This window comes from Mesoplodon densirostris, chromosome 18, assembly GCF_025265405.1.
Source record: "Mesoplodon densirostris isolate mMesDen1 chromosome 18, mMesDen1 primary haplotype, whole genome shotgun sequence".
Classification (NCBI taxonomy): domain Eukaryota; kingdom Metazoa; phylum Chordata; class Mammalia; order Artiodactyla; family Ziphiidae; genus Mesoplodon; species Mesoplodon densirostris.
This window is the reverse complement of record NC_082678.1, coordinates 28,168,495-28,192,938: the sequence shown is the minus strand read 5'-3', so window position 1 is coordinate 28,192,938 and position 24,444 is coordinate 28,168,495. Positions and strand designations below refer to the sequence as shown.

The window sequence follows — 24,444 nt, the reverse complement described above, 5'->3', positions numbered from 1 at the left end:
ACCTCCAAGTCACCCTCATGCTCAGCATTCAAAGTTATCCAGTGTCGCTGTCAAACCTGCAGATGTGGAGCTTACCATCACAGAAGAACCCACTCCAGAGGTGGGACTTTCTCCAAATCAGCACAAGCTTTCAGCTCAGCCCTCAGTGCCCCTTACTAATGCAGAATTTTCTACAACCAAGCATGAGGCCCGCACGCTGCCTTCACAGCCAACTGAGGAGGTTGAACCTTTGCCAGTTCAACAGGAGGCTCCAGCCCAAACTCCAGAAGCCGGTTCACATAATAAACCTTCAGTAAAAGAGGAGACCCCAGCTCAGTATCCAGAGCATCCTGGAGAAGAAGTTATACCTGCCACAAGCCAGCAGGAGACCCCAGCTCAGCTTTCAGAGTCTTTTGGAGAAGCTGAAACTTCTGCGACCATGGAGGAAGCCTCAGGTGGAGCAAGACACTCCACCGCAGGAGTGCAAGCAAGGGCACGTGGCCATCCCCCCTTCCTGGTCCCAGTGGTTCTAGCAAGCACTGCGTCCCTCCCAGTTAAGCCGCAGCTGTAGCTACACTCACTACATTGGTCTGTCTGTCCCCTTTCCCTCTGCAGCTTGGCTGCCCCAGCCCCTAACCCCCAGATCCCCATCTCCCCGCTGCTCTCAGCCTCAAGTTGGGCTCAAAGATTAGGGACACATACCCTCTGCCCCACCTCTAGGGATGAAGCCAGAAGATCCCAGAGGCCTTAGAAAATCTCCTGGCTCCACCCGGCACCCTGCCCACGTTCTGTCTCCTCTCTCTTTCGCCCTCCGCCTAGGTCTGCCTCACAGACTGCTGGCCACAGCCCCAGGGAAGCTCTGCTAGGAAAGGCCTCTTGGGTGTTAATTTGCTGTCACCTACTCAGGATTTCTTGTACCTGGGAACTTGCTCTGGATAGAGACCTGGGGAGGGGAGCAGGAGAGAGAGAAGCTTCGAAGCTAAGGTGTTGGGGGCGAGCCCCGTACTGATGTTTCCAGCTTGGCCAGGGCCCCTCCAAGCCGCAGCTCTCATAGTGCAGGGCCCTTAGCGTGTCTCTGGGGCAGGAAAGAAGTGGATCCATGAAACACTGTGTGTATGGGGGGCTGGAGAGTGGAGGCAGCAATTTTGGTCCTGGGTCCCAAGTCTCAGCCTGCTGGACTAGAATCTGAGGATGGCCTGGGCTGGGGGCCGTGTGGCCTGGTGGGGTGACCTGGCCCAGCCCCTGCCTGGGTGGTAGGGTGTCCATGGGCGTTCACTGGCGGGGAGGGGGGGAGTCTGGGCCCAGACTTCGGTGCTGTCTGGAGGTGGGGCAGGGCCTGCCTTCTTACAAGAAGGCGCCCAGGCTGGCCCAGTCATGCAGGTCAGAGGCCAGTGTGGCATCCTCCGCCTCAAAGAGGGGCTCGGGGGGCAGGGAGCTACGGGTGCTCTCGTCCCAGGGGTGCTCCAGGAAGGATGTGGCCAGGAAGGTCTCATCAAAGTCCAGGCTGTCGGTAGCCTGTTCCACTGGTGGCCCCGAGGTAACAGGGCAGTCGATGTGGTGGCCATGGATGGTGAGGTCCACGTCCCCATGTGAGGCAGGGCTCAGCGGCGGGATCAGCTCTGAGGTCTCCAGCGTGCCCAGCTCCCCGTCCAGCGTGCCAGCGTCCAAGATGGCCTCCCAGTCAAAGTTGCCCTTGAGGGGTTCCAGCTCACCCTGCTCCTCCGGGGTCAGCAGCAGGGGGCTGGAGGGCCGTGGAACCTTGGCCTCCTGCTTGGGCAGCGGCTGTTGACGCTTACGCCCGAGCCTGCCCTCGCCTGCACCCCAGCCCGCCTCCCCAGTGGCCTCCTTGAACTCCCGCAGCAGCTGCTGGGCCTCGGTGCTCACGGTCAGTGGCCCGGCCCATGGGGTGGCGCTGGGCTCTGGCGTGGCCTGGCGGGCCAAGGCCGGGTGGATGTGGACTGGGGGCAGCCGCCGCTTCTTCAAGGCCCCACTCAGCAGCCGTTCGGCGTACTGGGAGTCGATGCACCAGAAGCCCCACTTGCCTGGCTCATCCTTCTCCCGGGGCATCTTGATAAAGCCCTTCTTCAGGGACAGGTTGTGGCGGATGGAGTTCTGGACACAGGGAGATAGGAGAGAAGGAAGACAGCTGGGAGAGTGGGTGGGGTCAGTGATGGGGGGCTCCTAGCGCCACTGCCAGTCCCACCACCACCTTCTCTCCGATGGGGGCAGGGGAGACAGAGGCGCTGCTCCGAGCGGGAGGCTCTGGGACACCAGCCACGGGGCACCAGGAGCTGGGAGTGCTGTCGGGGGCTTTTGTTCCCTTTTGCCAGGATATCTGCCTGCTCAGTCATCCGAGCCCTGAGCCGCAGGGTGGCTCTCAGTGCCAGCCTGTCCTGCCCTCCCTCCCTTACCCCACTGCTTGCAGCCTCTGGTCAAAGGCCTTGGCTCCCCCAGGTCCTGGACGGCCATCTCCCTCTGCCTGGGCCTGGCTGGCCTTCTCTGTTTGTGAAATGAGTGAGTGGGTGTGAGGGGGTGTGTGTGGCGGGGGGGATGAAGTGTGGGAGGATCTGATGACTTTCCTTGTTTCTAGAGCCGGCTGCTGGCCTGGGCCCTCACCCACCATGTCCCCCTCCTCCCACCCCAGGCTCTGAGGCCTCAGTTGATTATTACCCAGCCAAGAGCATAGCGCTCATTCCTGGGGCCTCTCAGGCTTGGGGTGGGGTGGGGGGTGGTGGAGGGTCTCTGCTTTCTCACCAAGGTTACAAATGGTACCTGCCCCAGGGTCAGGGCCCAAGCAAACGTGGAATAGGTGTGATCACAGGAACTCTGATCCTGTGACCTGTGCCACAGGGAAGGATCTGTGCATCCTCAGGGTCTCTGTCCCCAAGTAGCCCCTGATCCTGATGGTCGAAGAGGCTCAGGGCAGTGTGTGCCCAGCCTGAATCACCATCCTGCCTTGTTCACGCCTGGGTGCACAGTCCAAACCACGCTGGGGCACAGGGGTCTGGGGCCTGGTGGGTGGGGCCGGCAGGTGAGTAGTGCCCCCTGGCAAGACTGGGAGATTTACATGGTGGTCTGGGCCCCTTGGCTGCTCTGTGCCAGGTTCCGGAGACTTGGAACATGAAGCCAGTGTGGGAGGAAAGAGCCCCTGTGGAAAGCACGTGGCTGAGGTAATTGTCCCCCCAGGGAGGTTGATGAGAAGAGGGGGAGGAGTGTAGGCAGGAAACTAGGGAGGGCTTGGGGTGGGGGCTGGCACAGCAGCTTTCGGAAGGCCCCGTAGCCCTTCCACTGGGACACAGATGGCCTTCACACCCTGCAGCACGCCCCTCTCCCCTCCCAGAGCCCCTCCAGCCAACTGAAAGCAGGCGGGATGCAGAGCCTGGCAGGAACGATGCTCTGCCTCCAGTCAGGCCCTGACAAACTGACCTTGAGGAGGGTAGTGTCGAGGAATTCCAGGACTTGGGACAAAAATGTGTCCCTCAGTCCATCAACCTACCCTGGGGGGCTGTGTCCACGCATAGTTCAGCCCTGGTCTTTGGGCTGAGCCTGCCGGATGAGTGACAAGTTCTTTCCACTTGAACCTCTAGGTCGGCACCCCTACAGCCCTCTGAACATCCTCCCTCCTCCGTCTCTGAAGTCAAAGGGGCAGCAGTCCAAGCACTGGGCTCCCTTGAGGTCCTTCCTGGACGGCCTTCCTCTCTCGGGGCCCTGGCTGTGCCGCGCCTACTTGGCCTGCGGATCTGGGATGTGAGTCCAGTCCGCGCGGGCATGGGGAGGGAGGGAGGGAGTGCCTCCCTACCTGCCAGGTGGGATCAGCGTGGCGGAAGTAACAGAAACTGTCCGTGATCCACTTGTAGATGGCCGACAGGGTGATCTTGGTGGCCTTGCTGGCCTGCATGGCCATGCAGATGAGCGTGGCATACGAGTAGGGCGGCTTCACGTGCAGGTTGGTGGCGTAGTCCACGTCGTTGGGAGGCGAGGCCTGCAGCCCCGAGGGGGCGCTCCGCGGCGTGCACAAGGACGTGGGCTTGCCGGGTGTGTGCGGCTGCCCCAGGCAGGCGGGGTCCGCCACCAGGGGAGACCCCGGCTCGGCCGAGCCTGACAGCTCGTGGTAGCCGTGGGGGTCGGTGTCCGCCGAAGGCAGGGCGGGGACCTCGGCGTTGAGAAAGGAGAAGTCCTGCAGCCACTGCAGGCTGGTCAGGCTGTCATTCAGGGCGTTGGACTCCTCCAGGCCGCCTTCCGGTCCGGCCTCCTCCGCTGCCCCTGCTCCCGAGACGCGTAGCCAGCTCTCCGCCATATCTGCGGGGACTCTCCGAGGGGGCTGTCAACATCCACGAGCCGAGCCGAGGGTGGCCGCCGAGCTCTCCGGCCCGCTGACTCCCGCCGCTTCAGTTACGCAGCCTCCCGGAAGCGGGCTTCCATCCCGCGATCCGGGGGTAGCCTCCTCCAAACGGAGTGTGGTGCCTGCGGGGACCAGAGTGGGAACTGAGCCCTCTTTCCCCACCCCCGAGGGGAGAGTGTGGGCGAGGGGGGAGGCTCTTACTAAAATCCTTCCTGCAGCTGGGGAGGATCTTTTACTGCCGAGGTCTGGGAAACAGAAGGTGTGCCCGGGGGTCCGACCCACAGGGGGTTCGCCTCGCTCTTTTCCTCTTGGATCTTTTAGAGGAGACTTAATTAGCCAAACGAGGGAAGAGTGTAGGGGCATGCGAGGCCACCCCTTTCTCCCTCAAAGCGGGGAATTAACCCCCCTCTCTCCGTCCACAACCAATGGAAATGGGGCGAGAGAGTCCAGGAGGGCAGTACGACGGGTCGGGGGGCGGGGGAGGTCGTCTGATCTTTGAAAAGGGATATTAGGATGGGGATCAAGGGGAAGGAAGGAAACAATACAGAGAGTTATAAGGGGGTGGGAAGTGAGTGTCCCCCAAACGCCTCTGATGTCAGTCCCCGGGCCCACCACTTCCGTCGGGGACGGATGGGAGAGCAGGCTGGTACTGACGCCCTCCCTTCCCACGGCCTGCAGCCCTCCCCGTCCCTTACCTGGCTCAGAGCGCAGCCCGGGCCAAAGGAAGGTTCTCAAAGAAATTCCTCCCACCGCCCACCCTCACCGCGGCTCTCTGCTCCCAGCTCGAGGGCCCAGCCAGCAATCCTCGTCGCCACTCACGCCCAACGGCGCCTCTCTGAAAGCCAGCGGCCGGGGACCGGCACTCAGTAGCCGCTCGCAAGGCGTCTCCTGCTGCCGTGGCGACGCCCCGCCCATATAAACAGCTTCCGCTTCTGCCATTGGCCAGGGCATCTCCAAAGAGACCGCGCGCTCTTAACCGCTCTCTCACGCGGTAACTCTCTTCCAGCTCCCTCCTGCCGCCCTCTCCCGCGCGCGACCCAGCCCCCTACCCGCCACCGCGTCCCGGCTCCGCGCATTCCCGCCCGAGGGCCCCGCGCAGGGCTCGGAGAGGCGCGCGGCTTGGCGCTCCCGCAGAGGCCCCGGGGCCCTCGGCGAGCAGTTCGCCGCGGGAACCGTCCTCCGCCCCACCCCCTTCCCATCTGGGCTGCTCAGAGGTGGCGACGGCTCCTGGGACGCAGCCCGTGGCGTGGGGGCCAGGGCTGGGTGCATGCTTGGGGCTTTCCTTTCCTCTCCTCTGGGCTGCGAGTGGCACTTGCTCACGTTTCTGCGGCCTGTCCCGGTCTCCCGACCGAGTGTCGTCTTGGTGCCCGCAAGCAGGTCTGACTCTCTGATGCCACCTGCCGCTCAGGTCCGCAGAAACCGCAGCCCCGGTCGCAGGCACCCCAAGGCGGCTAGGGTATTCCAGTGTTTCCCGGTAAGCGCTCCCTCCCCGCCCCGTCCTCAGCAAGATTCCCAGAAGCTGACATTCCAGAGGCTTCTTCGCAAGTGCTCTCCCTCCTTTCCAGATAGCCGAGGAAACAGAGCCGCTGGGTGAAACCCAGGAAAGCCGTGGACTTGCCAAATTCTTTGACTGGGGTCATTTGCCCCATTAATTTCACCAGCCTTTAAGTGACGGACTAACGGTGGACTGTGGTCCTTCCTCCTCCCCTCCCCCAGCCTCTCTCCAGTCACCAGCTTTCCTGCTCTTCAATTACTGAGGAGCTGCAGTTGGAAGTTCTCTGGTTGAAGGGGGTGGGTGGAGGTGAGGGCTCCTTATCAGGCCTCTGCGCAGGAGCTGTGCCCGGGGGATGGTACACCAGCTCCCACCCAGAAACATGTCTTTCCCTCTACCCCTTGCCCTCTCTCACTCCTCCATGTCCAGCTTGTCTTGAGTCAAAGTTTTTTTTTTCTTCCCAAGTATTTATTGTTTTTATTTTTATTTTATTTTTATTTTTTTATTAGTTTCTGCTTTATAACAAAGTGAATCAGTCATACATATACATCTGTTCCCACATCCCTTCCCTCATGCATCTCCCTCCCTCCCACCCTCCCCATCCCACCCCTCCAGGCGGTCACAAAGCACCGAGCTGATCTCCCTGTGCTCTGCGGCTGCTTCCCACTATCTATCTACCTTACGTTTGGTAGTGTATATATGTCCATGCCTCTCTTTCGCTTTGTCACAGCTTACCCTTCCCCCTCCCCATATCCTCAAGTCCATTCTCAAGTAGGTCTGTGACTTTATTCCTGTTTTAACCCTAGGTTCTTCATGACATTTTTTTAAAATTCCATATATATGTGTTAGCATACGGTATTTGTCTTTCTCCTTCTGACTTACTTCACTCCGTATGACAGACTCTAGGTCTATCCACCTCATTACAAATAGCTCAGTTTCGTTTCTTTTTATGGCTGAGTAATATTCCATTGTATATATGTGCCACATCTTCTTTATCCATTCATCCGATGATGGACACTTAGGTTGTTTCCATCTCCGGGCTATTGTGAATAGAGCTGCAATGAACATTCTGGTACATGCCTCTTTTTGAATTATGGTTTTCTCAGGGTATATGCCTAGTGGTGGGATTGCTGGGTCATATGGTGGTTCGATTTTTAGTCTTTTAGGGAACCTCTATACTGTTCTCCGTAGTGGCTGTACCAATTCACATTCCCACCAGCAGTGCAAGAGTGTTCCCTTTTCTCCACACCCTCTCCAGCATTTATTGTTTCTAGATTTCTTGATGATGGCCATTCTGACTGGTGTGAGATGATATCTCATTGTAGTTTTGATTTGCATTTCTCTAATGATTAATGATGTTGAGCATTCTTTCATGTGTTTGTTGGCAGTCTGTATATCTTCTTTGGAGAAATGCCTATTTAAGTCTTCTGCCCAATTTTGGATTGGGTTGTTTGTTTTTTTGCTATTGAGCTGCATGAGCTGTTTTTAAATTTTGGAGATCAATCCTTTGTCAGTTGCTTCATTTGCAAATATTTTCTCCCATTCTGAGGGTTGTCTTTTGGTCTTGTTTATGGTTTCCTTTGCTGTGCAAAAGCTTTGAAGTTTCATTAGGTCCCATTTGTTTATCTTTGTTTTTATTTCCATTTCTCTAGGAGGTGGGTCCAAAAGGATCTTGCTGTGATTTATGTCATAGAGTGTTCTGCCTCTGTTTTCCTCTAAGACTTTGATAGTTTCTGGCCTTACATTGAGGTCTTTAATCCATTTTGAGCTTATTTTTGTGTATGGTGTTAGGGAATGATCTAATCTCATACTTTTACATGTCCCTGTCCAGTTTTCCCAGCACCACTTATTGAAGAGGCTGTCCTTTCTCCACTGTACATTCCTGCCTCCTTGATCAAAGATCAGTTGACCATATGTGCGTGGGTTTATCTCCGGGCTTTCTATCCTGTTCCATTGATCTATCTTTCTGGTTTTGTGCCAGTAAAACACTGTCTTGATTACTGTAGCTTTGTAGTGTAGTCTGAAGTCAGGGAGCCTGATTCCTCCAGCTCCGTTTTTCGTTCTCAAGATTGCTTTGGCTATTCGGAGTCTTTTGTTTTTCCAAACAAAGTTTGAAATGTTTTGTTCCAGTTCTGTGAAAAATGCCAGTGGAAGTTTGATAGGGATTGCATTGAACCTGTAGATTGCTTTGGGTAGTAGAGTCATTTTCACGATATCGATTCTTCCAATCCAGGAGCATGGTATATCTCTCCATCTATTTGTATCATCTTTAATTTCTTTCATCAGTGTCTTATAATTTTCTGCATACAGGTCTTTTGTCTCCTTAGGTAGGTTTATTCTTAGGTATTTTATTCTTTTTGTTGCAATGGTAAACGGGAGTGTTTTCTTGATTTCACTTTCAGATTCTTCATCATTAGTGTACGGGAATGCCAGAGATTTCTGTGCATTAATTTTGTATCCTACTTTACCAAATACATTGATTAGCTCTAGTAGTTTTCTGGTAGCATCTTTAGGATTCTCTATGTCTAGTATCATGTCATCTGCAAACAGTGACAGCTTTACATCTTCTTTACCAATTTGGATTCCTTTTATTTCCTTTTCTTCTCTGATTGCTGTGGGTGGGTGGAGGTGAGGGCTCCATATCAAGCCTCTGCGCAGGAGCTGTGCCCGGGGGATGGTACACCAGCCCCCACCCAGAAACATGTCTTTCCCTCTACCCCTTGCCCTCTCTCATTCCTCCATGTCCAGCTTGTCTTGAGTCAAAGTTTTTTTTTTCTTCCCAAGTATTTATTGTTTTTATTTTAATTTTTATTTTATTTTTATTTTTTTATTAGTTTCTGCTTTATAACAAAGTGAATCAGTCATACATATACATCTGTTCCCACATCCCTTCCCTCATGCACCTCCCTCCCTCCCACCCTCCCCATCCCACCCCTGCAGGCGGTCACAAAGCACCGAGCTGATCTCCCTGTGCTCTGCGGCTGCTTCCCACTATCTATCTACCTTACGTTTGGTAGTGTATATATGTCCATGCCTCTCTTTCGCCTTTTCACAGCTTACCCTTGGTTGAGAGTCCGCCTGCCGATGCAGGGGACATGGGTTCGTGCCCCGGTCCGGGAAGATCCCACATGCCACGGAGCGGCTTGGCCCATGAGCCATGGCCGTTGAGCCGGTGCGTCCGGAGCCTGTGCTCTGCAACGGGAGAGTCCACAACAGTGAGAGGCCCACGTACCACAAAAAACAAAACAAAACAAAACAAAAACACTTGTATTTCCACTAATAAACTCAAATTATCTTTGCTTTTTCCCATCACACGCCCCAGAGCCTTTTCACAGAATTGTCACTGGTCCCCTGGCCACTATCCTGCCGCCTGTGTGATACTCCATCAGATTCCTTGGAGGCCCGTCTACCTAGCACGGCCTCGTGATTCTAATCGGCTCACCACCTACAATGGTCAACTCAGATTTCCTCCCTTTGTGAACCTTGCAGAACAATCTCAGAACATACCATCGCCTCCCCCCCCCCCCCCGCCGCACCGCATTGGTCTTGGGGCCAAAGAAGACCCAGAGGCTTCTTAGGGGAAGAGGTGCTGGAATGACACGGGTCCTTTCTCAGCATCACTCCCACAAGGGTGATGAGAGCAGCGAGGATGGGGACCTGAGCCATACTTGCCACCAGCTGGGGCTCCTGGCAGAGCACCTTTGGGCCTGGGGAGGGTGGACCATGGGATGCTCCCCGGGCTCCCTCCTTGTGGGCCCTCCGTGAGGGGAGTGGCATCCGTGTGGGGAGGGAAACAGCGTGGAGAGGGAGACCGAGTGCCTGAGAAGCTGTCCTGACGGCCAAGCCAGCCTGAGGCACCTCAGTCATAGGATGGAACTTTGAACTTACAGCTGAGCGTGGTGAGGTCTGTTGATTCCACGGGAACTACCACAGTGGATGCTCCTGTCATTAACCTGACATTAACCCGACAGATGCTTCCAGAGAGTTCCCCAGCTCTTTATTACCAGTGTGACGCTAACAGCAGAACCCGAGAAACCTTTTACCAAGAGAGCAGATGCACTTTCCTTCTCCCGTAAGAGCCCTTGAGACCTCGGGGTGAGGCTACGATGCGACCCTCAACTCCCTCTCCCGGCAGCCGCCACTGTCATTCGGTTTCATGTCTGGCCTGAACGGTGAAGCCAGTTTAATCTGAGAATGGCTGGCTCCCGAGATCACTGTAAAGAAGCCCAGGCATTGTTTTCCTTCCAGGTCTCGCTCCCCTGCCGCCATCCCAGAGTGGAATAAACATCCACCAGCAGGTTGGCCCGAAGGAGTTAGGGAGAGGAGGAAGCACAAGGCCTGGGGTCAGTTTCCAACAGCATGGGTGGCTGAAACAATTCCCAGGAGCTCTCTCTGCCAAACTCGGGGGTTGGTGGGCGGCCACAGCGGGGAGGCAGGAGCCTAGATTCCTCTCTTGAAGCCCAGTGAGCGGCTGGCCGGCACCGCTGCCCCAGACTCAGGGCGGAGTGAGGGCAGAGATGGCATCTTCCCCAACTAGTGACCAAAACAAATCCTGCCTGTAACCTTTGCCACAGAAGCATCCCCGCTTTTGTGGAACAGGGATTAATCTAGTCTCACATATATTTTTTTTTCCTGGAAAATTTCAGCATATTAAATACAGGCTCTTGCCAGTTAGGAATGGAAGCCTCAGCGAGGGCCCCTCGGATGTGCGCGTGCCCAGCAAGCTTGGGGTTGGGTGTGGGTGAACATGAACTTTCACACGAAGTCTGGATAACCTAAATGAGTTTCAAAATAAACACACTGGACAGACAGACGTACATTTGGCAAAAAGACATGAGAAACCAATGGACAGACAGAAGCCAGGTAAAGAGTGGGAAGGCAGGAAGTGAAGTGTACCCTGGACCTCAGCCGCTCTGGCCCAGGCCTGGCTGGGTCAACGCTAAGTGGAAAGGCTGGCGAGCCCCTGGGAAGGCCGTGGGAGGTGTCTCTGCGGATTACGGCTTCCTCCCCCACAAGCCTGCATGGGGCCAGAGGGGTGAGGACCTGGGTCTTTTGCAAGCTGATGGAGAGTGGCAACCACAGGAGTTTGTGTCCCTCCAGCACCTGTAGCCACGTTGCCAAGGGAGTAAAGCACTGGACCCACGATGGGACGTGGCTGTCCTGAAGCTTAAACATGTCCAGGGCATGTTTAAGAGATTACAAACCATGCAACATGAAGGCAGTCTCTGCCGTGAACCCAGAAGGGACAATTTCGACCTAGTCCACCGGGCAAGACGTGGCTTTAGAGCCATGGTTGGTGAAGCCCTTGGTGAGCATGGAGCAGGGGGACATCAGTGCCCAGAGTGTGACTGACAGGTGGGCTCCTCCTGAGAACTCATCCCGGATTCAGTTTAGTGTCATGAGAAGGAATAAGGGGCACGTTGATGGCCCTGATTGAATTTACAGAGTTAGGGCTCCAGGGAGAAGAGTCACCCTCGACCCCTGATCGTTCCTTTGGGATCCAAATCTAGGGAGCACAAGGCAACTGGTGGTGGCCCAGGGCTCACTGGGTCACAGAGCTAGTCTATAAAATGCAGCCTTTGAAATTCCTCTCTGATCCTAACTAACCACTCTCCTCTGAGGGGCTACAGGTTCCCTTTTCAAGGGCTCAGGCTCTCTTTCCAAGACCTTATCACAGACGCCGTGTCTGCCTTAAACTGCCTGTTGATGGAAACAAGACCAGGCCCCCTGCCATGGGATCTGCAAGATCATGATGGAGAGGACACGGCCAGGTCAAATTGGAAGGCTTTGGAGGTATTTTTGTGCCTTTCTCCATGCCCAAATAGTTTCGCTTAGAGCAGAGTCGCTCTTTGCCCAAGGACTCTCCCGAGGCCGCCTCACTTCCTTTCAGCAACTGGCTCCCAGCACCTTAGCAAAGCCCATGCCTTCTTGCAGGAACTGCAGGGCAGGAGATGGGTGTCCCAGGGTGAGAGCAGGGGTGCGAGCAGGGGAGCGTCTCCCACCAAGTTCATGTTCAGCAGACTGCCACTCACCGGGTAAGCAGACCGCAGAGCACAGCTTATTGTCCAGTGCTTTCATGCTGGCGATGTCAAAGTCATTGTTATTGTCACACTCCATACCTAGAAATGCGAATGTCCTCTGGCCTGTAACGGAGTTAAGGCAGTTAGAGAGGACCTGGCTGTGTTTTTCTCTGCTTTGCTGTCCTTAAAATAAAAATCTTAAGGATGGAGACAAAAAACATCAAATCATATGTTAAAAAAAAATAAATAATTAAAATTAAAAACAAGAATTAAGTGGGTAGAGTGGACAATAAAGGAAACTGTGTGGGTACGTTTGTGTTCTCGCTCTGTTCCGCTCTGTTTCCTTAACTGGCCCCTTTCCAGCCTTCGTTCCTGGGAAATCAGACCCTGGGGAGGTCTGTGGGATTCGGACACGCAGACCCGGGCCCACAGTAGAGCTAAGCCAGGCTGGAAGAGCTAGGAGAGCCACGGGGGAAGTGACCCCGGACTCCGGCCTGTGTCTGTCGGTGCACGTGGGGTGTGTTTATGACCACAAGGCTCTGCGAAATGACTAATACATAAAATGGCAATTAAAGCTCTTTGGTCCCGTAATTTTGCACCTCAAATCAAAGAATCGCATTGTTCACAAAATTATGCTTTATTTTCTTTGAGGCTTAATTTGCTATTCTGAGGATGTTTTAAGGGGCTGACCAGAAACCTACAGTTGTCTAAGATGGGAAGGGGACAGTTTTAGATGTCACTTTTTCAAGCTCCGCACTCGGTTTTTTTTCCTTGGTGAAAGGGAGAGGAAGAAACATACATCTACTGCGTACGGCATGTCAGGTGGAAACCACATATGGAATGTCAGGCGGAAACCACGTACTGCCCTGTGCCTTTTAGAAGCAAATATTCTACTGGGGACGGCAATCACAATGGAGATCTCGGAGCCTTGTGCCCTGAAGACATCAACCGAGGGGAGGTAGCGCCCAACCCCGGCTTGGTTGGCGTGTGCGTGCGGCAGAGGCACAGCCTGGGCGACCACCCCTCCTCCGGCACTACTTGGCCAGGAGAGAGTGGTCATGTGCGCATGCGCACCCCTGCACACCACACCGCCCCCCAAGCAACTGCCATGGCCAAAGCAGAGGTGACTAGTGTGACATCTGCATCCAGGCTGGGATCCAGGTTTGCTCTGGAGGTTGCCCTTCTGTGGAGGCACCTCAGAGGAGCAGAGGGAAGAGACACCGGTTCCTGGGACGCCTGGTCCTACACTCCCAGGTGGGATTCCCAGCTCGCCTACCCTCCCCCCCGCCACTTCCTTGCTCTATATGTAGGTCGTTCCTTCGCTTCTCGGCTTACTGGAAACAAAATTCTTCCGATTGAAGACATGATTGACCTTATATACAAAACAGAAATAGAGTCACAGATGTAGAAAACAAACTTATGGTTATGGCGGGGGGCAAGGGAGGGGAGGGATAAATTGGGAGATTGGGATTCACATATATACACTACTATGTATAAAAGAGATACGTAATAAGGACCTGCTGTAGAGCACAGGGGACTCTACTCAGTACCCTGAAGTGGCCTATATGGGAAAAGAATCTAAAAAAAGAGTGGATATATGTATATGTATAATTGATTCACGTTGCTGTACAGCAGAAACTAACACAACATTGTAAACCAACTCTTCCAATTAAAAAAAATATCTACTTGAGGCCTGAACGATGGTAAAGAGACTCGTGCCAATAGCCTACAAACACTAGTGTACGCTGAGCTGCTAACGTCTCTTCACCTCACCTTTGCTGTGCCGCCAGGGCTGTGATCCTTCTGCTACTGTAACATCAGCCGTTTTCTTCACTAAAGCAGGAAAACCTACTGCCTAACAGTCGGTTCCCCCAAGGGGAGGAAGCTGTTCTCCTGCTGCAGATGAACTTTGGGGCTGCTAGAGCAGTTCTGTGAGACTCAGCTGAGAAGCTGAAGCAGGAAGGAAGGTGATGGCAGTTGTCCAAGAAGCTTCAGGATCTACTCAACGTAGGTGGAGAACTCCATGTATCTACTGCAGCCTTGGCTCAGAGGCCCAGAAAGAGCCAGGAAGGCTGCTGAGGTCCTCAGATACCCTGCTTGCTTCGATATTCCATCAAGAAGACGACCTTTCCCCAAAGCCACACCCTTGAGCAGTGCCACCAAGTCACACCAGTGCCCCTTTCTGTACCCTTCAGAGAATACCCGGGAAAGAAATATAATAAAAGGGAGCAAAAGACCAGGTCTTTTACCATCTTCTTGTGTGGGTGATCCGTCCTCTTCTTCTAGAACATCATTTCCCTAGGACAGAAGGAAGGCACTGTGAGTCCATAAAGCAGTGAAATGAGTCTACTGATTGTCAGAAGACAGAACTAATCACCCTCATGGTATCCATACATTTCCTGTCCGTGTGAGATGGCTGGGAGGCCCAGCAGAGGCAGATTTTGCTTGGCGAGGCAGGATCGGCCCGTAGGGACCAGGTCTGAGGCACGTTCCAGAGGGACCAGGTCTGAGGCATCTTACAGAGGGACCCTGGGACTGTCAGGAATAGCCTTGGTAATAGTTTAGCTCACACTGTTTCTCTCAGGTGGAAATCAAAGTTGTCAAATGAAAAAGCAAACCGTGAGATCATAAAACTTTCAGAATCCCTTTAGGATCCCCAATCCCATCCAGATACTCCTTTGAGAACATCTGGCTCAAGAGAAAGTTGTAGAGTCCCCACTGGGAGCTGGGCATTCCATATACTTCGGCCACACCTCCATCAGAGCACTTCTCACGCTGAGTTATAACTCTGATTCCTCCATCAGACGGAGCTCCGGGATGGGTGGGATGGGTGGATTGTGGGTGTGGGCAGACAAAAGCCATGTCACTCGGTCTTTGTGTCCCCCAGTGCCAGGAAGATGTGAGATGCCTGTGCCAGGTAAATACTAAGTGAATTGAGGACAAACACCCTCTCAAAGGTCTGGCCTGGAAGACTTCCCTCTGGAACTCACCCCACGCCTATTACGCTGAGACCAGCGCCCTCTGCTAACCGGACAGTCCCTGTGCCTGCACCCTGTCTCTAACAGATCCAAGTGCACAACCGTGGAAGGCTTCTTCCAGAACAGCCCCCATCCTATTTGCCTCCTCTGCCAGCGCCGGCAGTCCCTCTGACCGGCGAGGGGCACCAGCGTCCACCTTGCTCTTACCTCTGCATCCTGCTCTTCGGTGGTGGTGGCGAGGCCCGCAAAGTTGCAGTCTGGAGACGACGCTGGCGTCACCTGCAAAGGAGCCACAAAAGTCAAGGTGCAGATGCCACCGGCTCTCCTACCCAGCTCGTCTGGCAGCAAACCCAAACCAAGTCCTCAGGACAGAAGTGGTGCCACATGGAAGATCACATCTGAGGGAGTCTGTGATTCAACGACACGGTACCCTGTTTTCCAGGGCTCCCCTCCCGAGCACTGCGGTGCTTTGCCGATCTCCCTGGCAGGCCCTGGACTGAGCTCCTTGGGACTCGAGTACAGAGCAGAGCAGATCAGCGAGGGCGATCCCATGCTCCTCTCTTACGTCTCCTTCTTCTGAGGGCGTCCTCCTGGCGGCCCGGGGGCAGGGGAGAGCCTCCCCGTCCTCTTCTGTGCCAGGGGCGATGTAGGAGCCGGATATGGATTAGGCGATGTCGGTGCTGATCTGGGAGGACACCATGGACATGACCGACTGGGCCAGACTGCTGCTGGCAGGGTCTTTGGAGACAGGAATTGGAGGAAGGACACGGAGGTCAGGCCCGGCTGCTGTGAGTGCACTGGGAGCAGAGCTCTCTCACTGCACCCGGGCAGTGAGGACACCAGCGGCCTAGCCTTGCCCTCACCAAATAGGGTTTAGATGGAAGGTTTTCCAAGGTTTGGCTCCTTTATGTTTTAGAGCTCCAAACTCAACCTCAGGGATGAGGGATTTGCTTTTCCCTGTCATAATGTTAAAGAAACACTTATGACAGCAGGACTGGGAGTGAGATACCTGCTTCTCCCCCAGCTCAGCCGCTAGACCGCCCTCTCATTGCAAGGGAGCGAGTCTTACTTCCTCTCAAGCTGGGGCCTGTTTTGTCTGCCACTAAGGTATTAAAGTGATGCTCCCTAGTCCATCCGGGAGGAAATATTAGAAGCACTATGGACTCGGCTGACGGGGAAGGACCTGCAGTTGTTCCCACCCACCATCATGTACCTTCTGGGGAGGAAATTGTGGAGGAGAGAGGCGTCCCCGTGCAGGACGACTGGTCAATAGCTCCTTTCGGTGACAAGGTCAGGTTCTCACTTTCTGGGGTGATGCCACATTCCTGGGTGGGAAAGAAGTAAGCGCCAGTCAAATATGTTAGAGGGGAGGAGTCAGGGCAGGGCACCCGTGCGAGGAGGAGGAAAGGGGATCTGGGAAGGGCGGCAGGAGGCGACATGCAGAGGGAGGGCTGGTCTCTCCTCTCATCACTTCTGTGCACCCCTGACCTAGAGTGGCTGTCTCCCGGGGGGAGGTGCAAGCACATCCTGCCCGAGGCCCAGCAGCTGCTGGAGCCACACAAAGACCGCAGCTCAGGTGACACTGGTCACCCAGTAGCTGTGACACGGGAACACCCCAGGTTTCCCCAGGATTACTAACAGCTCTCCTTTTTTTTTTTTTTTTTTTTTGTGGTACGCGGACAAATAGCTCTTCTTCTGAAGGGAGAGAACACAGAACCAGCGGAGGCCCCGGTACCTGCTGGGCTTCTCCTCTTGGATGGAGGGTTAGTTCCAGCTTGATGGATCTAATACAAACACCGCCTGTCCCTCAGCCCACGCCCGGCACCCCCATCAGTCACCTGGGCTCGCAACCTCGGTGCACCCCAGGGCAGATGCAAAAGCCTACTGATTCTCTTTCTACAGCCACAACTAAAAGTTCACATGCCACAACTAAGGAGCCAGTGAGCCATAACTAAGGAGCCTGCTGGCAGAAACTAAGACCCAGTGCAACCAAATAAATAAATAAATATTAAAAAAATAAAATAAAGAAATGAATCCAGACTCTACATTATATATAGGAACTTGCTTTTTTTTTTTTGGTAAACGATGTGGTCCTAGATATATTTGCACCTCAGTGGATACAGCTCTACTTTAGTTTTGCCTGAATACCAGTTCATAGTATAGATACACTATAATTTATTTAACAATTCCTGCCTGATGTGTGGAAAACCCACACACATCTAGTGTCAAAAGTGAATCAGGAGGGACTTCCCTGGTGGCCCAGTGGTTAAGAATCTGCCTGCCAATGCAGGGGACATGAGTTTGAAACCTGGTCTGGGAAGATCCCACATGCCGTGGAGCAACTAAGCCAGCGTGCCACAACTACTGAGCCTGTGCTCTAGAGCCCGTAAGCCGAAACTACAGAGCCCATGTGCCACAACTACTGAAGCCCGCATTCCTGAAGCCCGTGCTCTGCAAGAAGAGAAGTGACTGCAGTGAGAAGCCTGCGCACTGCAATGAAGAGTAGCCCCTGCTCACCACAACTAGAGAGAGCCGCATGCAGCAACAAAGACCCAATGCAGCCAAAAATAAATAAATAAATAAATTATAAGTGCATTGGGGAAAAAAAGTGAATCAGGGACTTCCCTGGTGGCACAGTGGTTAAAAACCGCCTGCCAGGGCTTCCCTGGTGGCGCAGTGGTTGGGAGTCCACCTGCCAATGCAGGGGACATGGGTTCCTGCCCCGGTCCGGGAAGATCCCACATACCGCAGAGTGGCTGGGCCCGTGAGCCATGGCCGCTGAGCCTGCACGTCCAGAGCCTGTGCTCCGCGACGGGAGAGGCCACAACAGTGAGAGGCCTGCGTACCGCAAAAAATAAATAAATAAATAAATAAAAATAAAATAAATAAAAAACTGCCTGCCAATGTAGGGGACACAGGTTTGAGTCCGGGTCTGGGAAGATCCCACATGCCATGGAGCAACTAAGCCAGTGCACCACAACTACTGTGCTCGCATGCCTCAATTACTGAGGCCTGCGCACCTAGAGCCCATGCTCCACAACAAGAGAAGCCACTGCAAGGAGAAGTCTGTGCACCACAATGAAGAGTAACCCCTGCTCACCACAACTAGAGAAAGCCGGCGCATAGCTAACGAAGACCCAACGCAGCCAAAAATAAAATAAATAAAAATTAATTAAATAATTAATTAATTTAAAAAATGTGAATCAGCATTGTAGTAGAATACTGAGAGAAGAGGAAACACACAGGAGTATGTTTTTCCTTTACATGGACACTCAGAGAAGTGAAATAGCTGGGCCACAGCTGAAAATTTACTAAATATTGCCAAACTGAATGCCCAAAACAAAAACAGTTGTACTACAGTTATAAAGGAAGGAAGAAGGAAAGAAGATAGCAGACAAAAGGCAAAAAATCCAATCTAATACACACACACACACACACACACACACACACACTCGGTAAAGAGGCCCATTCCTTCCATGGACTTTACATTGTGCTATGGACTCATGTCCCCCTCCCCCATTCATACCTTGAAGCTCAACTTCCAATGTGACTATATTTGGAGATGGGGCTTTTGAGAGATAATTAGGGTTAGATAAGGTCATAAGGGTGGGCCCCTCCAGATGGAATTAGTGGCTTTATAAGAACAGAGAGAGAGATATCAGTCTCTCTCTCTTTTTTTTCTTTTTGGCCACACCATGAGGCTTGCAGGATCTCAGTTCCCCAACCAGGGACTGAACCCGGGCCACGGTAGTGAAATCCGGGAATCCTAACCACTAGGCAACCAGGGAACTCCCAGTCTCTTTCTGTCATGTGAGGACACAGTAAGAAGGCAGTCATTGCAAGCCAGGAAGAGGGCCTTCACCAGCAACCCAGTCTGCCGGCACCTTGATCTTGGAGTTCTCAGCCTCCAGAACTGTGAGAAGTGAGTATGTGTTGTTTAAGCCACCCAGCCTGTGGTATTTTGTTACGGCAGCCTGGGCAGATGAATACAGGCTCCAAGGCAGTAGATACTGGGGTACTTGTGACCAACCGGTCTGGTTACACTGGGGCCTGGGCACAAACCAACCTGCAGACAAAACCCGTGCAGAGGATCCCATTTAAGTGGTAGCTGCCACCAGGGACTGCTCCTCTGTGTCCTCTGCCTTAACTTCTCCCCTTCCCTCAACTCACACTGCCCACAACTTTTGAATCTGCACCATCCTTATTTTTTAATGCTGCTATCCTAGTTCAGGTAGTTTTCATTCTTAACTAAAACTATGACCTCTTAACTGGTCTCCTTAATCTCCTCCCTTTCTGATTCACTCTACACTGTGAGTTGATTTAAAGAGCTAACTTTCTAAAATGGAAATCAAATCACAATAGTTGTCATTATTTGAATTCTGAAAATATTCCAGCAAGATGGATATTTTTTTAACTTTTTTTTTTAATTTTTAATTTTTTGGCTGCACCATGTGGCTTGTGGGATCTTAGTTCCCTGACTAGGGATTGAACCCAGGCCTGCAGCAGTGGGAGCATGGAGTCCTAACCACTGGAGCACCGGGAAATTCCCAAGATGGTTTTTGTTTTTTTTCCGGTACGAGGGCCTCTCACTGTTGTGGCCTCTCCCGTTGTGGAGCACAGGCTCTGGACGTGCAGGCTCAGCGGCCATGGCTCACGGGCCTACCGATCTGCGGCATGTGGGATCTTCCTGGACCGGGGCATGAACCCGCGTCCCCTGCATCGTCAGGCAGACTCTCAACCACTGCGCCACCAGGGAAGCCCTAATTGGGAGTTGTTATTGCAAGATCTCTAATCAATCTTCCCTTCTTTTGGTATTTTTTTAAAAATTGAGGTCACAGTAAAATAAATTAGATATCCTGCCTATAAGTGGAAAATACTAATCTTCACCTATTTATTTTTGGACCAATGGAGTTATATCCTTGATTATTGTAGAAAATGGAGTTGTACTTAAAAATAACTTCATACAAAATTAAACTATGGGAAAAAATTTTAAAAATAAATAAAAAGCAAAGGAAATAAAAAGAAAAATTAAAATATGGAAAAACTGGCTATGGAAATCCTATTACATTTTCATATATTTGAAAAATCTTCATCTACATGGCATTTCAATAACATACTTTAAGCTTAAGGTCACAAAAATAAAAGGAAAGTAACAATATTGTATTTAAGCACCTCTAACTGTTCAAGTCAATTCTAATGCTACAGTGCTGCTTTTGTTATTCATGTTTTTTACCTATTTAAAAAAATTATACGGACTTCCCTGGTGGCGCTAAGAATCCACCTGCCAATGCAGGGGACACGTGTTCGAGCTCTTGACCGGGAAGATCCCGCATGCCGCGGAGCAACTAAGCCCATGCGCCACAACTACTGAGCCCACGTGCCACAATGACTGAAGCCTATGTGCCTAGAGTCCGTGCTCCGCAACAAGAGAAGCCACCTCAATGAGAAGTTCACGCACCGCAACGAAGAGTAGCTCCCGCTTGCTGCAACTAGAGAAAGCCCGTGCCCAGCAGCAAAGACAAAACACAGCAAAAAATAAATTAAATAAATAAACAAAATTTAAAAATTATATAAGTAATACATGTCTTTGACAAAAAAAAAAATACAAAGAAGTACGTAATTTAAAAAGTGATAATCTGGGCCTCCCTGGTGGCGCAAGTGGTTGAGAGTCCGCCTGCCGATGCAGGGGATACGGGTTCGTGCCCCGGTCTGGGAGGATCCCATGTGCCGCGGAGCGGCTGGGCCCGTGGGCCATGGCCGCTGAGCCTGCGCGTCCGGAGCCTGCGCGTCCGGAGCCTGTGCTCCGCAACGGGGGAGGCCACAGCAGTGAGAGGCCCGCATACCGCAAAAAAAAAAAAAAAAAAAAAAAAAAAGTGATAATCTGGGCTTCCCTGGTGGCGCAGTGGTTGAGAGTCCGCCTGCCAATGTAGGGGACACGGGTTCGTGCCCAGGTCTGGGAAGATCCCACGTGCCACGGAGCGGCTGCGCCCGTGAGCCATGGCCGCTGAGCCTGCGTGTCTGGAGCCTGTGCTTTGCAACGGGAGAGGCCACAACAGTGAGAGGCCCGCGTACCATGAGAAAAAAAAAAGTGATAATCCAACACTATGAAAGGTAACTCCATTATTAACAATCAGTTTGCAGCCTTCCAGATTTTCCTATACATATATAAACACATTCAGGTTTTCTGTTTTGCTTTATTTTGATATTTAACCTAATTGGGATATTACTCATATTGATCTGCATGTTGTTTTTTTTCCTAATGTACTGTACTCATCTTTCCATGTCTGTACTTATGGATTGACCTCATTGCCTCGTTGTGTTTTTTTTTTTGGCCCGCTGCGAGCAGCTTGCGGGATCTTAGTTCCCCAAACAGGGGCTGAACCCGGGCCTCAGCAGTGAAAGTGCCACAGTTCTAACCACTGGACCGCCAGGGAATTCCCAAACTCATTGTTCTTAATGACTACATAATAACCACCTCTTGGGCTTCCCTGATGGCGCAGTGGTTGAACGTCCGCCTGCCAATGCAGGGGGCAGGGGTTCGTGCCCCGGTCCGGGAAGATCCCACATGCCGCGGAGCGGCTGGGCCCGTGAGTCATGGCCGCTGAGCCTGCGCGTCCGGAGCCTGTGTTCCGCAACGGGAGAGGCCCCAACAGTGAGAGGCCCGCATACCGCAAAAAAAAAAAAAAGAAAGAAAGAAAGAATTTTCAAATATGTAGATATTTTCTTAGTTTTTTTCTTGTTTTCTATCTTAATTGCATCACTGTCTGAGAATGTACTCTGTATGATTTAGAGCATTTGAATTTGTTGAGACTTGTTATATGGCCCAGCATTTTCATAAACATTCCATGTAGACTGGAGAAGAATTTGTGATCTGCAGTTGTGGGTGCAGTATTCTCTATATATCTATTAGGTAAGGTCTGCTTATCCAGTTGTTCAGATCTCTTTCTTACTAGCTCTCCATCTGCTCATTTTAAGAGTTACTGATATATGCATCTTCCACTATATTTGTAGATTTGTCTCTACCTTTTTGCAATTCTGTCCATGGTTTTGCTTTCTATATTTTGAGGCTATGTGTATTAGGCACACACAAATTCAGAACTGTTATGTCTTCTTGGTGAATGAAGCATTCCATCATTATGAAGCATCCCTCTTTACTTCCAGTCATGCTTTTTTGCCATAATGCCAACCTTCTTTTGGTAGTTTTTGCATGGTTTGTCTTTTTAAATTTTTGTTCTTCTTTCAAAAATTGTGGTACAATGCACAATTTACTGTTTTAACCATTAAAATTTTTAAAAATTGTGGTAAAAACTCTGTTAACATGAAGTTTACCATTTTAGTCATTTTAAAGTGTACAGTAAAGTACATTTACATTGTTCTGCAATTAATCTCCAGAGGTCTTTTCATCTTACCACACTGAAGACGCTATATGTGTATCCAGTTAACAATTCCCCATCCTTCCTTCCTACCCCCTGCTTGGCAATCACCCTTCCTACTCTCGAAGAATTTGTCTACTCTAGATGCCCTCATACAAATACAATCAGACAGTTATTTGTTTCTTGCTGCTGGTTTATTCCACATAGCACAATGTTGTCAAGGTTCATCCATGTTGTAGCATGTGTAGCATTTCCTCCCTTTTGAAGGCTGAGTAATATTCCATGGTGTGTGTATACCACATTAAAAAAAAAACCTATTCATCTGTTGATGGACGCTTGGGTTCCTCCCACCTTTTTGTGATTGTGAATAATGCTGCTATGAACATGAGTGCTTAATATCTGTTTGAGTCCTTGCTTTCAATTCTTTTGGTTATATACCCAGAAGTGGAAGTGCTGGGTTATATGGTCATTGTTTAATTTTTTGAGAAACTGCCATAATGTTTTCCATAGTGGTCGCACCATTTTACATTCCTACCAGCAATGGACAAGTATTTTAATTTCACTACATCTTTGCCAACGCTTGTTATTTTCTGTTTTTTGTTTTGGTTTCGATAACAGTTGTCTAAATGTGTGCAAGGTGATACTTACTCTGGACTTAAGTTGCTGTCAAAAGCAAAGGACCTTAGGGCACAAGGACCCCAAATCTTAGAATCACCTCCCTGTTCTGTCTACCCCTGATAGTTTTCACTCTTATTAACCTACCAGATGTTTCCAAGCAGATGTTTTGAGGAATACATTGTCTATTTTGTTTTAGTAGTCCTTAGTGGGGGGGGTTAGTCTGAATTATCTGGACCACCATCACTTCTTTTCTGTATTTCAAGAAGAAATGAAGTGGGCCTTAAAGGTAGAAGGAGAGTAGGAGTCCATGGATTAAATATTTCTTTATTTTTTAACCCACGTCATCTCCCACGTCTATATTTTAAGTAACCTGGAGTAGATATCCTGGCTGAGTACTCGCAGTAGCTCACATTAACAGGCAGTGAATTTTTTTTTTTAGATTAAGTGGGAATAAAAAGAGAAGAAAATCCATGGAAGAAAAAGGAGTGGAAGAAGAAAGGGAGAGAGAAGGAGGACCTAGAGGGATAGAGATGGAGAAGGCAGAAAAGCGGGAAAAAGAAAAGAGAAAGATGAAGCGGGGAGAACAGAATTAAAGGAAGCTCCATTTAGTTTTACCAAGACCTGTAGCCAGCGCTTCTGTAGAAATCCAGAGTTACTACCTGCTTAACAAGCAAACAAACAAAAAATTCCTTTCACATTGTCCTTTCCTTGCCAACCATTCACTTATTTTCATGACTGGTCGTGGAAAAAGGAAACTAATTCATTCACTCAACAAATATTTATTAGGTACCCACTATATGCCAAGCTCTGTTCTGGGCACTGAGGAGAAACAAATGAACAAAACCTACACAAGCCCTTGCCCTCACTGAACTTCTGTTCTAGTGGGCCACTGTACCCAAGGTACAGTGATTGAGGTGCTAAATGCTGTAACAAACAGATCACAACTTCTCAGCAGGTTAACATAATAAAGGTCTGTTGTCTGCTCAGCTGAGAGTCCTTGCATGTATTTTTGGTCATGCAGATCTGCCCTGCTCATTCAGAGTCACACTTCTGCTTCACGTCTATTGGCAAGAACTAGTCACATGGCCCCAAAGGCAAGGGCATGGCTGGGAAATGTAGTTCCCAGTAACAAACACAAGTCTTTGGTAATCAGCAAACTGATTCTTCACATGGAAAGATACAGACAAGAAACTGAATAACAAATTATTTATTACTTTCGGAGGTGATAAATGCTATGGGAAAAATGCAGGAAAGAAATAGAGTGTCTGGGAGGGGGGAGTATTGAAAATTTAAATAGACTGGTGAGAGACGGACTCACTGGGCTGAGCAAAGCTTGAAGGAAGCAGAGGCGTGAGCCATGTGAATAAAGGGAGACGGTGTGACTGGAAGAGGAAACACTCAAAAAGGAGCCCATTATGGCTGAAACAGAGCCAGCGGAGAGAGGCAGGAGATGAGCTCAAACAAATCAGAGGCAAATCGTGTGGGACTCTAGATTTATCCTCTGAATGAGACGAAAAGAATCAGATGGATGTGAGCAGAGGAGAGCTAGGATTCGATCTGCACTTTATCGAGACCAGTGTGGTGGCTACGTTGGGAATACACTGAATGGGGGCAAAGGGAAGGAGATAAAAGTCTGCATGGG

The 24,444-nt window shown here is 51.2% G+C and overlaps 1 protein-coding gene across 1 annotated transcript; it reads right to left on the bottom strand.

Moving 5' to 3' along the window:
- Positions 1-1,323: 1,323 nt before the first annotated feature.
- Positions 1,324-4,276, bottom strand: LOC132478353 (forkhead box protein J1-like). The gene is made up of 2 exons (XM_060081472.1): positions 3,779-4,276; positions 1,324-2,091 (listed from the first exon to the last, which is right to left on the bottom strand). The coding sequence occupies exons 1-2, from the start codon at positions 4,274-4,276 to the stop codon at positions 1,324-1,326; spliced, it is 1,266 nt and encodes a 421-aa protein (XP_059937455.1).
- Positions 4,277-24,444: the final 20,168 nt, after the last annotated feature.

What these genes read in the sequence shown, in the direction of transcription:
- LOC132478353 (XM_060081472.1), bottom strand. Translation starts at nt 4,276, where the DNA reads ATGGCGGAGAGCTGGCTACGCGTCTCGGGAGCAGGGGCAGCGGAGGAG. An exon ending in ACGCTGATCCCACCTGGCAG is followed by an intron (nt 2,092 to 3,778) that starts GTAGGGAGGCAC and finishes CCCTGTGTCCAG; the next exon opens with AACTCCATCCGCCACAACCT.